At 46.2% G+C, this 14,284-nt stretch overlaps 1 protein-coding gene and 1 long non-coding RNA gene across 3 annotated transcripts in view; one reads left to right on the forward strand and one right to left on the reverse strand.

Annotated features, from left to right (window-relative positions):
• Positions 1–8,621, forward strand: part of SLC38A5 (solute carrier family 38 member 5) — a 45,474-nt gene extending 36,853 nt beyond the window's left edge. For both annotated transcript variants that reach the window (XM_081894415.1, XM_081894416.1), the window contains exons 13-16: positions 2,177–2,301; positions 3,443–3,587; positions 4,798–4,901; positions 6,645–8,621. In XM_081894415.1, the coding sequence (XP_081750541.1) occupies positions 2,177–2,301; positions 3,443–3,587; positions 4,798–4,901; positions 6,645–6,749 (479 nt within the window). In that variant the 3' untranslated portion in view covers positions 6,750–8,621. The remainder of the gene's footprint in view (positions 1–2,176; positions 2,302–3,442; positions 3,588–4,797; positions 4,902–6,644) is intronic.
• Positions 7,999–13,624, reverse strand: LOC309360325. Its single transcript, XR_014163985.1, has 2 exons — positions 13,491–13,624; positions 7,999–12,162 (listed from the first exon to the last, which is right to left on the reverse strand). It is a non-coding gene; the product is annotated as an uncharacterized lncRNA (long non-coding RNA).
• Positions 13,625–14,284: the final 660 nt, after the last annotated feature.

A 14,284-nucleotide genomic window follows, 5' to 3' on the forward strand; every position in this document is an offset into this window, starting at 1 on the left:
AACAGAGCCGTCCCTCCTATGAGGTAGAATGATGCAGTAGCATCAGACTTCAAGGGTCATGAAACAGCAACACTTTGTTAGTTGCAGGTGGTGACCATTTTAGGCACATTCAGTTGATGCACAATCGCTGATGCACATGTCCTTTTGGACCTGAAAGAATACGGAATGGGGGCGGGGCCTGTATTTAATTTACTATTGCTGTACGGTTTAAGAACAGTCTTGTTTACGAATGATTTGGTTTACAAACTCCGCAAAACCGGAAGTAGTGTCCCGGTTTGTGAACTTTACCTCGGTCTGAAAACGGAATCCAAACAGTGGAAGGGCACCGACAGCAGGAGGCCTCATTTGGGAAAGCGTGCCTCAGTTTAAGAACAGTTTCAGTTTAAGAACAGACTTCCGGAATGGATTAAGTTTGTAAACCGAGGTACCACTGTATAGTGTACACAGAATAACTTCCCCACTCAACGGTACAGTCATGATAGAATGCACTTCTAGAATGTTATATCGGATACAAAATAAAAAATGAGTTGCAGAACTGGTTGGTCTTCCTGCACTTGCATGGTTTTTTGTGTGCAAACCAAGTTGAAAGAAAAGAGGCACACATCAATAGGGCTGCATCAATAGGAGTATAGCATCTAGATCAAGGGAAGTAATAGTGCCACTGTATTCTGCTCTGGTGAGACCTCACCTGGAGTACTGTGTCCAGTTCTGGGCACCACAGTTCAAGAAAGACACTGACAAACTGGAACGTGTCCAGAGGAGGGCAACCCAAATGGTCAAAGGCCTGGAAACGATGCCTTATGAGGAACGGCTAAGGGAGCTGGGCATGTTTAGCCTGGAGAAGAGGAGGTTAAGGGGTGATATGATAGCCATGTTCAAATATATAAAAGGATGTCACATAGAGGAGGGAGAAAGGTTGTTTTCTGCTGCTCCAGAGAAGCGGACACGGAGCAATGGATCCAAACTACAAGAAAGAAGATTCCACCTAAACATTGGGAAGAACTTCCTGACAGTGAGAGCTGTTTGACAGTGGAATTTGCTGCCAAGGAGTGTGGTGGAGTCTCCTTCTTTGGAGGTCTTTAAGCAGAGGCTTGACAACCATATGTCAGGAGTGCTCTGATGGTGTTTCCTGCTTGGCAGGGGGTTGGACTCAATGGCCCTTGTGGTCTCTTCCAACTCTATGATTCTCTGATTCTACATTCTTTTTTGAGCATGCAGGCTACTGTCTTAAAAAAAAATAATGTGTGCATATCCTGTTTGGTTCAGCTCCTGTCATGCTGGGGGCAAGGCAGATGGGAAGCGATCTTTAAGGTAACACAAAATGTAGAGTCTTTTAATGGCTCAGAACAAGACTGACATGAAAACTTTTCATTGGTCTAGGAGTATCACATGATGCGCTCTGCTCCCCCCCCTCCCAGTAAGATGCTTCCTGGCCGGACTGGCTCATACTGAGTCTGACCATTGGTCTATCTGGTTCAGCATCGTTTACATCAAGGGTGGCCAACCTTTTTATGCCAGGGAACAGACTTGGAATTTCAAGAAAGTGTCATGAGCATCAGTCACGAAATAGCTGCCACGAGGACATCGTATATATATATATATCACAAAATGGCTGCCACGGGGTGTGCATGACACAAAATGGCTGCCACGGGTGTGACATAAAGGCTTCAGCGTTGGAGAGGCTGAACAGGAAGAGTGAACTGTCATTCACAGTGGATTTTTGAGGGGGTATTTATGGAGACCTGTTGTGGGTTCCATGGGAGATGCTGGTGGGCACATTGGCAACCGTGGGCACCATGTTGGAAATCTCTGGTCTCCCCTTATTGGCAACAGTTTGGCAGAGTTTCAGACAAGTCTTTCCCAGCCCTACCTAAAGTTGATGTGGCTTGAACCTGGGACTTTGTGCATAAAAAGCACATGCCCTCTCTCTCGTGCTACATCTCCTTTCCTGGCCAAAGAGTGATGCTGGCACAAAGCCTGAATCCACACCCCCATGTCTCTCCTATCTCCAGCTCAAGATCTTTTGCCAGCTTGAGAACTAATGGCATCCTAAAGTACCCTTTTAAGGACCTTTCTGAAGTTCCAGTCAAAAGCCCTCCCATCTGGCCCCAGACCCCGTCGTTTCACGTCCTCCACCTCTCGGACTGATGAGTATATCTCTTTTCCTTTCTGGCAGAGAGTGTTGAAGCAGAGATGCTGCACACTTATATCAAAGTTGACGCCATGGACAAGCTCATTCTCTCTGTGCGGTTGGCTGTGCTGATGGCTGTGACACTCACGGTCCCTGTGGTTCTGTTCCCGGTAAGAGATTGCCTTTTTCATCCCCTGTTGCAGCGTCAAATGGCTTTCCTCCCTGCAGCCAGACAGGTTATAGCCAGTAAATGGAAAAATGCAGAAGAGCTAGGGGTGAACCAATGGAGGAAAAAACTGAATAATATTATAATTTTAGAATACCCTAACTGAAGATACATAGAATAAAAGGGTTTAAGGTCAGTGAGAAAGAGGAGGATTGGTTTGAGAAGATAATGAATTATTTGAGTAGGTTTGAACAATTTGGGACAATTAAAATGTTAAAACTTAAATAAACCTGTGGAAGGAGGAGTGTTAAGGTATATAGAAGTGAACATATGGTTATTTTGAATATGTTATTATTGAATATGTACATTATTGAATATGTATATTATTGAATATTGTATATCCAATGTATCAGCCGCCTGGGGGGGTTTCACTGTTTGTGTTTTGGTGGTTGGTAAAAAAATAAAAATAAAAATGGCTTTCCTCCCCAAAGCACCTGCAGTTAGTTTCTCCAATCTGCCTCCCTTCCTCTGTCTCTGCCATCCTAATTCAGTGTCAGAAGCGGGACCCACATTTTGAGGTCAGGGATGAGGCAACGTTTGGCCCTCCAGATGTTGCTGAACTACAAGTCCCACCAACTCCAGCTGGTCAGCGCTGATGGGACTTGTCGTTCAGCAACATCCGGGGAGCCAGAAGATTTCAAACATCTGATTTAGGCACTGGCTTAAACCAGGCTTTCCCTGAGAGGTGATCCAGCTATGTCGATCTGCTGATCTGATCTGTTGCTCGATTGATGCTTTCTGTATTTGTTTTATCAATGTAATTTAATTGTTGTTGTTTGATATCATGATGTGTATCTAGGCATTGACAGTATAGGGATATCTTTGCACATAAAAATAAATGTGAGCAGCTATTAAAGCCCCTTTCCATTGAGCAAAGACAACCCAGTGCCCCGTAAAGGCTGACATTGATCCTGGGATAAGGCGCCATAACAGGCTATTGGTTGTTTTTGCCATGGCAGAGAGATAAAGCTAAAAACCTTGGAGACTTGCATTTGAACAGCGAGTGACAGAGATCTCTTGCGTATCCCTTAGTGCCTCTTTGCCCCCAGTATAGCTCACACTCTCATTCCCACCACCCACCACAGATCCGCAGGGCCATACAGCAGCTGCTGTTTCACAAAAAGGATTTCAGCTGGGTCCGCCATGTCATCATTGCCTGCTGCCTCCTCGTTATTGTCAACCTTCTTGTCATCTTCGTGCCAAACATCAAGGACATTTTTGGAGTCATTGGTATGTATGACCTCTGTTAGGAAGGAGTAGCAGAGGGACTCAGGGCTGGGCTTCACCTTAACATTCATGACGTGATCAGCAACCTCACAAACTGTTTTTAAAAACTGGATATTGGGTGCCTGGAGATGAGCAGGGTTTAGCATGCGGCAGTGAGTTTTAGGGTTCGTGGACAGGGAACCTTGCATTTGTGTCTAATCTGCTATGTGTGTGGATTGTTTTCTTTCATTCATATATATATATATATGTCATATCCAACAATCATTTAACATAACTTCTTATCTTATACAACATTTTAGACTTCCGTCAACAACCTCTGATGATTATCCGTTCTTTATCACTTATTCTGCATTTCTTAATTTCTCTATTACTCTTAATTATCATTAACTAATAATTCTCCTCATAATCTTTCTTGCAATATTTCAAATAGTCCTCCTTACAGAACTTCTTGCAGTCCTACTAGCGTAATCTGTTCGTTACAATTGCTTTTCAAATAGTTCATATATTTACTCCAGTCTTCTAAGAATCTCTGGTCCCGCGGGTTTCCAATCCTTCCTATTAATTTATCTAATTCTGCATAGTCCATTAATTTCACCCGCCATTCTTCTTTCGCCGGTAATTCTTCTTGCTTCCATTTTTGTGCCAATAAGTGTGTGTGGATTGTTGGAGCAGGTGGGGTGGGCGATTTTCTTGAGATTGTGCCGGGGAGGGAATAGTGTCCTGTTTTGGAGAGCCTCTTAAAGCAGTGTTTCCCAACCTTGGGCTTCCAGCTGCTTTTGGACTACAAATCCCATCATCCTTGACCACTGGTCTTGCTAGCTAAGGATGATGGGAGTTGTAGTCCAAAAACAGCTGAAGGCCCAAGGTTGGGAAACGCTGTCTTAAAGGATTGACCCTCTGACCTGGAGACTGGAACTCATTCTTTGCTCCTTGGTGTGGTCTGCTTGCTCCCTGAGCTGTTGGACTGGCAAGGTGACATGGGAAGCCTTTGGTTCCTTCGCGGGGGGTGGGGGGCGCAGATGTGCCTTTGAGAGCCCTGGTGCTGCAGAACCTGGTTTCAGGGGCTTCTGTCTGCCAGCCTCTGATTCAGGGATCCTTTGATCACCAACATCAGACTCAGAGTCAGGATGTGATGCTGCTTTGAATGTATGGCATAGGTGTTAACCTAACATACCCAAGAATATGTTCCCTTTTCTGACTCTTCCACCCACAGGAGCCACGTCGGCCCCCAGCCTCATCTTCATCCTCCCAAGCATCTTCTACATCCGCATTATCCCCAATGAGAAAGAGCCCCTGAGATCCAGATCCAAAATACAGGTACCAGATGCTGGCCGGTGGGTGGGAATGTGAGAGTCCCCATTAGAGGGAAGGGAAAGTGGTTCAACGCTGTAGGCCAGAGGAAATGGGGGCAGGAGCTCAGTCAAGGATGAGATGAGCCCATGGGAGGCCAGGTGAAAGTGTAGCTGTTCCAAGCTTTTCTTGGCTGAAAATGCATTTATTTTGATCCTACTTTTCAGACAGTTCACCTCCATTAAAGAGGGGGAGAGAGAGAGAGAGAGAGAGAGAGAGAGAGAGAGAGAGAGAGATGATCGTTTGCCGAACGGGGGAGAGAGATAAGGGACGCTAGAGATAAAGGAGGCTGCCTGGGAGAGGGGAGGTAAAGACAGCAAACTTGCAAAGGGGGGAAACAGGAAGACTAAAGCAATGAGAGAAATTAAAAGAAAAGGAGGAGCAAAAAACTGCTCCAGCTAAGGAAAAGACACTAAGGCAAACAAGAGGGAAGGGGGTGTTGAAAGGAACAGCTGATCGGTGGGATCGGAAGAGAGATAACAGGCACTAGCGGAGGCTGCCTGGGAGGGGGGAAGTAAAATCCATGGATCCTCAGGATTTTTGTATTGGGTCACCCCAAATTCACCATCAGATCACATAGCGTGTCCATGGCTACAGCCTGCACCAAATAAATCATGCATCCACTGTTTCCTAGGGCTGCAATGGTGCAAAAACGTGGTTACAAAGCACGGATCCACATGGATCCTCAGGATTTTTGCATTGGGTCACCCCAAATTCACCATCAGATCACATGTCTGTGGCCACAGCATGAACCAAAAAAACCATACATCCACTGTTTTGTTCAGAATCCCCCCCCCCTTGTTTTCCTCCTCTAAAAACTAGGTGTGTCTTATGGTCAGGTGCGTCTTATGGAGCAAAAAATATGTACAAGGGAAGGGAATAGGTAGAGAGGAAGGAGATTCAAGCTAAGATTGAGCTCAGGTGGCAAGAGAACGACTTGGGAGTTCTAGGCTGTGGGAGACACCTGTTCATCCACAAAACTTCCAAGCCTAGTATGTTGAAGACAGGCAGTTGGTCCGCCACACCTTCTAGCTGCCCATAAAAAATCATTTTAGCAATTGTCAACTAAATCACAGCTGGTTTTCAGGTCTCTCTGAGACTCCTTAGACACCGTAGTAAGGCATGTAAAAGGTATATACAGTATAAAAGGTAGAATGTACCATATAAAAGGGACACGGGTGGCACCGTGGTCTAAACCACAGAGCCTAGGACTTGCTGATCAGAAGGTCGGCGGTTTGAATCCCCGCAACGGGGTGAGCTCCCGTTGCTCGGTCCCTGCTCCTGCCAACCTAGCAGTTTGAAAGCACGTCAAAGTGCAAGTAGATAAATAGGTACCGCTCCGGCGGGAAGGTAAACGGCATTTCCGTGCGCTGCTCTGGTTCTCCAGAAGCGGCTTAGTCATCCTGGCCACATGACCCGGAAGCTGTACGCCGGCTCCCTCGGCCAATAAAGCGAGATGAGCGCCGTAACCCCAGAGTTGACCATGACTGGACCTAATGGTCAGGGGTCCCTTTACCTTTACCTTATCATATAAAAAGTAAATGAGGCTGAATCCAAGAACATGGTATACTTTTGTTTCCAAGTAGGGGGGCATCCCCCTCTTTCCCTCCCCACTTGGAGCATGCAACCCCTCCCTCTCTCCCCACTGAAGCTTGCAAGGTAATTGGAACTGGACGGCGGATATCATGCCTTCCTCTTTGTCCTTCACAGGCTGCCTGCTTTGCTGCCCTTGGCTTCGTTTTCATGGTGATGAGCCTGAGTTTCATCATTGTCGACTGGGTAACGACAGGGAAGAGCAGCGGAGTGGGGCACTAACCCCCTCCGCCCCCCCCCCAAGACACAGTGGTTCTTACCAGGGAGGACCATTTACTGACAGAGACGTGCCATCGCCCCCTCCTGTTCACCCTCGCTCATCCTGGAACAACACCTCCTGCCCATCGCTGTGGGGAAGTGACGGAAGAAACCCTTTGTGACCATGACAAAGTAACCTGGAACGGCATGGGCGGGGAGCTTCTCTTTGGCCCTTCTGGGCTCCGGGGCCACGAAACAGGTGATCAGAAAGAGGCTGCCCGTTGCCACGGAGCTAGCATAAGCTCTCCTCATTGGTCAGTTTTGGTGCTATGACAACACAAGTGACCATTACATGCTTTCAGCTCCTATGGTAGGAGCACAGATCTCCTGGCCTTCTTTTCCTCTTTGGCAGTCAGGCCGTGTCCAGCCATTGCTTGTCACAACAAAACTGCATGGAGTTTTGGGTTTACACTTTTTTGTGGGGCACGGGGGTGGGTCCAGGATAATAGCGCTCTCTCGCACGCTCTCTGTCTGTCTCGTCATCGTTGCCATTACGGGAGGATACTCTGGGCGTCCCTCTTTTGTCGTTGCAGCAGTGGTGCCCGGCTGTCTCCTGTGTTTTGTTGCCAAGCATGCAAACGGGCTCCTGCTCTTTTTGCTGCCATGGGGGCAGAGCCTCCACCTCACTTCTCTGTTCCTCTGCCTGGTACCAACTATGCCCGCTGTGCCTGAGGGGTTCTGGCCCCAAGTTGGAGTGCCAAAAGCCAACAGTGCCCCTAGTGGACAATCTAATTTATTTGCTCATATTTAATTTGGTCCTAGGGACGCGGGTGGCGCTGTGGCTTAAACCACAGAGCCTAGGACTTGCCGATCAGAAGGTCGGCGGTTCAAATCCCCATGACGGGGTGAGCTCCCGTTGCTCGGTCCCTGCTGCTGCCAACCTAGCAGTTCGAAAGCACGTCCAAGTGCAAGTAGATAAATAGGTACCGCTCCGGCGGGAAGGTAAACGGCGTTTCCGTGCGCTGCTCTGGTTCGCCAGAAGCGGCTTAGTCATGCTGGCCACATGACCCGGAAGCTGTACGCCGGCTCCCTCGGCCAATAAAGCGAGATGAGCACCGCAATCCCAGAGTCGGCCACGACTGGACCTAATGGTCAGGGGTCCCTGGACCTAACTTGGACCTAATTTGGACCTGGCTACCAGACCAAAGATTACAAAGTTAACCACCCTGGTGTCGTCATACTTGGTGTCAGGGTTTCTGTTTTTTTCCTGATAGGGCCGAGGTCTTGGGTGTTGAAACGAGGGAGGGTGGGCAGACTGGACTCCTGGGCACCCTCTTCCCAGCTCTTAGGTGGATGTGGTGTTACAGCAGGAGGTTTGGAAACAAGGTGTTGAAGGTAGCAGGAGGGAATTGGCTTGGTGGAGTCCCCTCATCTCGTTGCTTAGGAGAAGGTCCTTGTGCTGTCCTGTTGCAGAGCAATGTTGGATTTCTCCTAATGTCCCACCCAGGAAAGATTAATTCTTCTTAATACTGAAATGCTGCCAGGTTGATTCTCTTTGGAAAACTCCCTGGGCTACACTATTGACTATCCTAACATTAGGTTGGGGCTTCTCTCATTTGCCCTTTTCAGGGCTCCTGAGGCAGCTTTTCCGCAGCACAATGCATTACAATTGACACTAATGTACAGTGTGCATGAAAAGGTCCGGCTGATGGACAATTCAAGCAAACCAAGGAGAAATGTTTACGCTACGGGTACTTCCGTATTAGGACCTTAGTATGGACCTTTGTTTACGAGCTTTTCATGGCAAATCTACATGATGGCATCGTCAAATTGTCTTCCTTCTGCAATTTTTACCTATGCAACTTCCTTCTGCTTCTTTCAGACTACAGATGTTTTTTTTAAAAAAAATTAAAACAGGATTGTAGGGCAGTCTTTACACTTGTGGATCACCTTAAGCACTATTTTTCCACCTGCTATAAAGATGTCACTGTGACCTTTCTGGTCTGTGACATTTTAGCCAGCTGTCAATCTTCTAATTTGCTCCTTCTGGCTATACTCATTTTAAAAAAATTAAATAGTTACGCAAAAGCACTTAAATGAAAAAGGTACTTTAGTGTTGTTGGTTTTTTAAAAACAAAACCAGATGCCACACACTGCCATTCTCCTTTTTGTATTCAGTGCCATTTGATTTCTTTGGTGTTGTTTTTAATTTAGTTTTTTTCTTACTTTATAACACTGAAGTGATCTTGCAATGACACTGAATTTTTACAAAGCACTTTAGCCCGTACCTTTTACAAAAATGATTCAAAAATCAATTGGAGGCAATTGCTGTAAGATGCTATTCTCGGGTGAATTGTTGCTCCCTTTTTTGTATGGTTGTGTAAGGTGTAAACAGAACATTGTTGCCTGTGCATGGGCAGAAATTGCAATTTCCTCCCCCTCCAAAGCATGGGAAGCCCCTTGCAGTTCTGCATGCAGCTTTTAGCAGAAGTGCTGGGTCAGTGTTGGGAGCCACCAGCCTGTAAGTACCTTATGATCTTTCCCCATTCCATGCCATTTCCTCCTCTTCCTGCACCCCTTCCCCCAGCCTGGAATCCTTTCTTCATTTTCTCTTTCAACCCTGTTGCAAAACAACAGCAGAGAGCTGAACTACAGCCTGCTAGAGCCCCGATGTATTTTGCCAGTTGGGTCAGAGCAGTCCCTACAGGGTGGCATGGCCGTTCTCAGGCAGTGCTGTTTTAAAGGCAGCAAATTATCCACTATAGCCTTCATTTCTGCCGCTGTGCCAGAGGGGAAAGGGCATCGCGCCCTTTGGGTTTTCTGCCCCCAGCACCAAAATGCAGTGGACTGTATTACACACTGGACGTTTAGCGTCAAGGTGAAATGAAGCAGTGAAATGGAAACGGGGGTTCCATCCTCTTCTGTCGAATTCCCTTTGCCTGTCTGGCAAGAACTGTGCCAGGGCAATTTTCTAGATCTGGAACCTTCTCCACTTCAGTGTCCTGTCTCTTCTTCCGTCTCCAGTTATTTTGTCTTTTCCTCCTCATTTGTCCACCCCTTTTTTACACAGATATCAGAAATCATCCTGGCCTCCGTGCCAGTACCCAAGGGTGCTGCCGTTACCATGGCGACAATATTCTCCATATATTCATGTTCCTTTGAATGGTGTTGTGCAAGTGTTGAAATGGTTGTGGTCGTGCCTTGCTATTGCTGGTGGGTGGCAACCTGTGAAGGCTGGTCAACCACAACTGGTAACCACTTAGAATCATGCACCTGAAAGGGATCTCAAAAGATAATCTAGTTCAGTGTGATGCAGGAAATCCACTGCTGTGGCACCTCTGATAAGTGACTGTCCTGCATCTCCTTTGAAACCTCTTAAGAAAGGAGAGTCCGCTATCTTCCAAGGCAGTGTGGGGACAGCTTGTACGGTCAGGAAGTTCTTAATGTTTCGTCAAAAATCCTCTTTTTTGTTTTTGAACTCTCTGGTTTTGATCCTACCTTCTGGAGTGACAGGCAACAAATTAGTTCCATCATCTATGGGTGATAGAACTAATTCATGCCTTCCAAATACTTGAAGGTGGCTAGCAGATTGCCTTCTATGTACAGTGGTACCTCGGGTTACAGACACTTTGGGTTACATACGCTTCGGGTTACAAACTCCGCTAACCAGGAAGTAGTTGTTCCAGGTTAAGAACTTTACCCCAGAATAAGAACAGAAATTGCATGCCAGCGGCAGCGGGAGGCCCCATTAGCAAAAGCACACTTTAGGTTAAGAACCATTTCAGGTTGAGAATGGACCTCTGGAACGAATTAAGTTCTCATGCCAAGGTACCACTGTACTGTGGAGATGGTGGTCACCATATCTCAGGGATGGCGAACCAGACATTGCTGGACTTCAACTCCCATCACTCCTGATAGTTGCCCTTACTAGCTGGAGTAGGTGGGAGTTGGGGACAGATACCCCCAACCCAAGCCTACCACCACATGTTCCCAGGCTTGATTTGAAAATAGTACATGATGATAAATCTCCCCTGGACCACGTTTCCTCTATCATCAATAATAAGCCATCAGTAACATATCTAAAACCAATGTTTTAGATGCATTAAACTATCTGCTTCTTTTACCTGCCTCCATTCACTTAACGGAAATCTTGGGAGCTCAATATTTTCTATTTCTTTCTAGCTTTTCTTCTTCTTTTAATTGGACAGATTGGGAACTGAGATCCTTGGTGGTGGCTTAGTTTAATGGTCTTGACTCACTTTCTTTTTTTGGTAAATCTTATTTATTGATTTTGCACTCACAAAAAGCAAGAAAAAGCAAAACAAAAAAGACCATAAAATATCCATTGATTTCCCATCCTCTCCTTCCATGGTTTCAATATTTACCTTTAGATGTGGCATATTTCGCATATCCTATTCAATGCATACATTTTAACCTATTTATCTCAATAATTAACGCTGACGCTCATATTTCAAGTCCTGCTCGCGTTTTCATCTTGCTATAATAGTTCTTTAAATGCTCAACAAAAGGTCTCCAGTCCTCAAGGTATTTTCCATCATTTAGTCTCTGATCTTTGCTGTTAATCTTGCCAGTTCTGCATACTCCATTGTTTTCAAAAGCCAATCTTCCTTTGTTGGAACCTCTCCTTCTTTCTATCTTTGGTCTTTGGGCATACAATATTCGTGCTCCTGTTGTTATATACATAAATAAGTTAGCCAATTCTTTTGATACATCGTTATTTATAATTCCTAAAAGAACAGCTTCAGGTTTCTTGGGAAACGATCAACTTGAACATCTTTTTAATCTCATTATATATCATTTCTCAATAGTCTTGACTTAATTTCATTAGAGTTGTGCATTCTCTTAACAGATACCATGACGTGCCATGTAATTCCTGCTGCTATATTACCTAATTTGGGGAGGGGGGACTTTTTAAGACTCATAAGAGTTGCAGAGGACCTTATTTAATCTTCTGCTCAGTGTAGGAAATCCAGAGATCTAGAACATCTCTCAACAGATGACTGTCTCTGCTTGAAGACTTCCAGCCAGAGAGCCTGCCCCATTGGTTCCATTGTCAAAGTACTTTTGCTTCCAAGAGGTTTCTCCTAATGTTAACCCAAAATCTACCCTCCTGTAACTTAAGCCCCTGATATCTAGTCCTGCTCTTTAGGACTTCAGTCTTCGTCCTATTCCTGAGAGCATAACATGTATGCCCAAGTTGTTACTTACTATTCACATGGCACCATCAATGTACTTGGTGTAACCTAAGCAATAATAATAAAAAAATAGGTCCCTGCCACAAAGAGCTTACAAATACAGGATTTAGATTAAATCGGAAATGATTAAGCTAGCAATATTAGGGTTCCTACACCTTGCGGAAGGAGGGGTTTTTATCAGAGGTTTCTTACATACTCAGATGTTATAAAAGCCGGGACAGCTATATCTGCCAAAATACCTACACAACTTTTTAAAAGTACAGTGGTGCTTCGGGTTACAAACGCTTCAGGTTACAGACTCCACTAACCCGGAAGTAGTACCTCGGGTTAAGAAATTTACTTCAGGATGAGAACAGAACAGAGAACAGAAATTGTGTGGCCCCATTAGCTAAAGTGGTACCTTGGGTTAAGAGCACTTTCAGGTTAAAAACGGACCTCCAGAACGAATTACGTTCTTAACTAGAGGTACCACTGTACAAGAACTCTAATGATGAAAGACTGGCCATTCCCAGGTTAACAGGGTAGTCTTGTGCATGTGATGTAAGCTTCATTTAGTTCCAAGGGACTTACTACTAAGTATGGTTGCATAGGATTGCACATAAACTACCGTATTTTTCGCCCTATAGGATGCACTTTCCCCCTCCAAATATGAAGGGGAAATGTGTGTGCGTCCTATGGGGTGAATGCAGGCTTTCGCTGAAGCCTGGAGAGTGAGAGGGGTCGGTGCGCACCGAACCCTCTTGCTCTCCAGGCTTCAGGAAACTCTCCGCAAGCCTTGGGAGCCCGGCGTGACTTCCTGCACGGGCTCCCAAGGCTTGCGGACAGCAGCCTGCAGCCCGAAACACGGGGAGCGCACCCCGAGCTTCGGGCAGCTCTCCGCAAGCCTTGGGAGCCCATGGGACTTCCCGCCGGGTTCCCAAGGCTTGTGGATAGCAGCCTGTTCTGGGGGCTGGGGTCGGGGGAAGCTCGGGCTTCCCCAGCCCCGGGTCTGGGGGGGAAATAATTTTTTTTCTTTATCTCCCCCCCCAAAAAAAAAACTAGGTGCGCCCTACGGGCCGGTGCGCCCTATAGGGCAAAAAATACGGTACTTTCCAGATCTGAAAGAGCCCACAACTCTGTGATCCACCTGCAAAGCGTCCCTGGGGACAGAGCTTCTAAGTAGAAGTATAATTATCACAGATTTTCTCATACAGTGATAAGAATTGTCCATTCTTGTGGGCACCCTACCCGTCCTATTCCATTTTACCTCCACCACAATATACTTTTATTTGGGGCAGTCTTTAGCAAATGGGTGTTCTGGCTAGAGGTTTTCTTCTGAGTTTGCCTTCCAGTTTGTGTTGTTTTCACTTCCTTTGTGCACAGGTTGCCTCTGTCTACCCAGAGCCCCTCCATGTGGGCGTTTTATCACAGGTGTGTTCTGTTGCATGCTCTTGACACAGGAATACATTAACGGTGGATTTTTCCTGCTTTAGTTTCTTGCGTGATGCTTGCCCAGCGCAACCACATTTTTGCCACAAATAACCTATAACACATCAGTTGTGGTATAAACAGTTGTGGGATTTCAGCAGGAAGTTATGGGATACTCACTGATTGGAAATGAAGCAGTGTGACCACCCCAAATTTTTTGCAGGCACACACAGTATTGATTCTGTACAACCACAAATAATAATGAATGCGCAGTAAAACGGATGCCTTGGGCCGGGTTAAGTTGTATGTACTGTTCCTATCAGATGACCTCAACATGTGGACCTGTTTAACAGAAACTTGTTACAGTACTTGATCTACTACACGCATGTTTGCTAGTATGTATACTCAGCTTTGAAATCCTGAAACTGTACAGTGTTTGGGAGCTTTGGAAATGCACACTTTGAAGTGAAGATTTCCATACAAGTGTCCTCTCCTGAAACCAGTGGTAACCATGGCTGCTTGCTGTCCATCCCACTCAAGGGGGAGCTACTTGTCCACACAACATAGTCTACCTGATTTCATCTGACATATATTGCGGAACATGTCCTGCATCGCTTCGAAAGCCATGCCACTGCTACTTCTAGGTGCCCAGTGGTGACCTAGAGGCCTCCCGAAACCCATGTCTCTGTTCACCCAAGGAGTGCTTGTATATTTTGCCCTCAAGGTGCTAGCACCATCCCATTGCTGAGTCCACCAGATGGTCATTTTGAAACACCAGAGGAGAGAAGAAGCCTATCACAGTTGTCTAGACCAGTGGCTTTCAACCAGCGTGCCGTGGCACCCTGAGGTGCCTCGAATGGTGGTCAGGGGTGCCATGGGCAACACTAGCCTCCGTCCCTCTTTCCTTCCCTCCCTCTTCTGATGCCCTCTTGTTTA

Source organism: Podarcis melisellensis (assembly GCF_964234715.1).
Source record: "Podarcis melisellensis genome assembly, chromosome: 17".
NCBI classification, from domain to species: Eukaryota; Metazoa; Chordata; class Lepidosauria; order Squamata; family Lacertidae; genus Podarcis; species Podarcis melisellensis.